At 44.5% G+C, this 3,301-nt stretch overlaps 1 protein-coding gene across 1 annotated transcript in view; it reads left to right on the forward strand.

Annotated features, from left to right (window-relative positions):
• Morc1 (MORC family CW-type zinc finger 1) overlaps positions 1-3,301 on the forward strand; it is a 185,884-nt gene that overhangs the window by 25,984 nt on the left and 156,599 nt on the right. The window contains exon 2 of the mRNA XM_026787615.1: positions 2,644-2,697. Within this exon, the coding sequence (XP_026643416.1) occupies positions 2,644-2,697 (54 nt within the window). The remainder of the gene's footprint in view (positions 1-2,643; positions 2,698-3,301) is intronic.

Below are 3,301 nucleotides of genomic sequence, written 5' to 3' on the forward strand. Positions count from 1 at the left end.
GGATCAAAACCCCGTGCCATTGTCCTTAGCTTCTCATCAGTCCTCATTGTTCGCCATGTTCAGAGAGACCAGTTATATCCCATGCTTTTCCCTTCACAGTCCAGCTGGCCTTGGTGAGCTCCCAATTCTTAACTATGGCTATTGACAGCTTCCCCAAGTGCATGTTTAGACATCGGGGTGCTATGGAACTACAGATGAAGATAAAAGCCTGCATATGTTGCTATATCTTTAGCTCCTCCAATGCATATGTGTTTGTCATACAGTTGATGAAGGAGGTAGGAAGCAATAATATAGACTAGTTACAACCACACACCACGATGAAATGGAGCAAAGCAAGGTCATGATGCGACTTAGATTGGTTCCCTACTTAAGTTACGGTTAGCGCACTCCTGGGACTTTCCAATTAATATTTTCTGGAGTGAAACTACGGGTAATAAAAACCCAGAGAGAGCCAAACCATGGGTGTGGGAAGGCTACCGCAGTCAGACTACAGGGGCAAGAGACTGCATTTTTGTTTTGTTTTATTTTGTTTTTTGTTTTTTGTTTTTTGTTTTTTGTTTTTTTGCGTCATTTGTCACTTCAAGTTCGGCACAGGGCCGCGGAGAGTGTTATGCAATTCATATGGGGTGTTTGGTGTTTAGAAATTACTTAGTCATTTGTATTTCCTGAAAGTATTGACTGATATGATGGATGGAACATGTCTGAATGGGATGGAGGTATTGAGAAAGCCGGGAAGGGCAGCTGTGTTGTGTAGGACAGTCTGCCTGCTTCTAAGGTAGCAGAGAGTAGGTGATATCAAGCAGATATTTATCTGCCGTGGAGAATGGGTCCAGTAGCTTAAGGACGAATGAAACAGTTTGGAGTAAGTTCAAGAAGTGTGAGCCAGAGCTACAGAGACTGAGTTTTATGGTGGAGGAGCACCCCACCTTCTTTGTGTACAGTTTGTGGTTGCTGTTGTAAGTCCCAGCTCGACTTTCCCACACCCTACCCAGAGATACCAACGACCGCAGCTCAGTTTTCAGCTTGTTGGCAGAATGACAAAGATAATGACAGCACAATGCCACCCAAATTCTGCAACAGACTGATGGCATCTTCTCAACTCCCTGGTAGATCTCCATCCATAAAAACGGGAGTAAAATATTTTTGCTTGCTTTTTGAAATAGGATTTTGCTGTGGAACTCAGAGTGGTCTCAAACTTGAAATCCTCCTGACACAGCCTCTCAAGTTCTGTTTTTTTTTACACTCAATATCCAGTCTACACACCCTAGAGCCAGCCCTACACATGCTTTCTCAAAGGCAAGCAACTCTTCTTTTCATCCTTGCTGCATTGCCTTCGGCCCAAGACGCATCATCTCTCATCTGCACCACCCCCACATAACCTCCTAACTGGTGTTGTGCTTCCAACCCCAGCTCCTCCTAAGCTTGTATTTTCTAAGCTTCCAGGCTGGGCTTTTGAAAAATGAACCGGAGAGAAAGGCCGTTCATGAGAACATACTTTGGTTGGTGTTAGCCACTTGCATGCAGGCTTGTACAAACCCTTCTTTGCTGCAGCAGGAATTCCCTATGACCCAGACATATCTTCACTTTAGCCTGGTCTCTGTATCCATCAAATGTCTAGTGTGGTCGCTGTCACTCTTTTCTGCTTTGAGATCTTTGCCCATCTGGAGAGTTTCCACTCTAGCCCTTTAAAGCATAGAGTTCTCATCTTCCAGGGTCAGATGAGGCGTCACCGGTGAGGAGTGTCTTTGGTGAGTTCTCATCTTCTGGGGTTAGATGAGGTGTCACTGGTGAGGAGTGTCTTTGGTGACCATCTGCCTCTCCCTTGCAGGTACTCTTTGTTCTCACTACTGTGAAGGTAGCCCTGCCCAAGGTCTGGAAGGCTGGCTTTGTCTTCATGTGCTTCCTGTGTGTTCTTTGTACCCCATGACCTCCATCATGAATTTAATCATGACTTGAATTCCAAAAAGGTTCTGTGGGGGAACATGTCAAACACTTATAAAATTCTCTTGAATGAACTAGCACGGAAATTCTCATGGCAGTTTGGGTCAGAAATTTTACACTTTGAAGAGCCAGTGGCATAGTGTAGTATTATAATGTTTGCCTGGAATTACTGTGGTTCCCTCAGGTTGCTTATATACTAAATTTTAACTCCCAAGATACTATAAATAGCCAGGTGGTGGTGGCACACGCCTTTAACCTCAGCATTCAGGAGGCAGAATCAGGTGCATCTCTGAGTTCAAGGCACAACCAGGGCTACACAGAAAAACCCGGTCTCAGAAAACCAATATATATAATTTGAACTTGTGTCTTTTGTTTGTCCAGGGAGGTCAGAAAAGGGTGTCAGACCCCTTGGAACTAGAATTACTGGCACTTATAGCAGCCAGTGTGGGTGTGGGGAACCAAATCTACACATAAAGAGAAACTTGCAAGCTAGGTTTCCCCTGATGGTGTGCTAATGTTGATGTGTGAAATGTCCACGTAGGGAAATGCAAAGCAAGCTCCTTACCCTGAAGGGAGCCTGAGCTCACCCACAGATCACCCTTTAGCCCTCCAAGTGCTGGAAGAACATTTGCCTGTATCTTAAACCTTACTCTGCTTACACACCTGCCTCACCTTTCTCTTCTCCTTTTCTTTCCCCATCAGCACAACTCACAGTTTCCTCTTTGGAGCACTGGCTGAGCTGCTGGACAATGCAAGGTAAGCTGTCTCTGAACAAAGATGGAGGGAATTTCAAGAAACAAATATAATCTATGTACATTTGAAATCAATTTATGCTTGAGCCCTGGTTCCAGTGGCGTGAGGTCATTATGGGTGTGAGGTGCTGATTTGGAAGTTCCGCTGCTCACTCCAGCACCCATAATCTTAGCTGTCGTGGAGACAAGGTCTTGTTATGCAGCCCATGCTGCCCCAAGTTTCCTGTAGAGTCCAGATTGGCTTCAAATTTATGATTTTCTCGTCTCCATGTTGGGATTGTGGAAACACACCAGTGCACCTAGCTCAGGCCTCCATTTTCTCAGCTTAGTTGAATACTGACTTGATTATATTTCTATTCTTCTATGAAAGAAAAATTGCTTTTACCTTCTCTGTGGCAAAGTCTACCCAAGACATACCTTAATGTTGTCAGATGGAGACTCTTAATGGGGTAGCTAAATTCCCTGTCACTAGATGATAACATATCAGCTTCTAGAGTTTTGTCTCTCATTTCGAACCTTAGAAATAAGATGGTCTTTCCGAGAGCACACACAGAGAGCAGTAATTAGCCAGCTACCTGAGAATTCCTCCCAGCACCAAAGGGGAAAAT

Source organism: Microtus ochrogaster, chromosome 2, assembly GCF_000317375.1.
Source record: "Microtus ochrogaster isolate Prairie Vole_2 chromosome 2, MicOch1.0, whole genome shotgun sequence".
In the NCBI taxonomy this organism is placed as follows: domain Eukaryota; kingdom Metazoa; phylum Chordata; class Mammalia; order Rodentia; family Cricetidae; genus Microtus; species Microtus ochrogaster.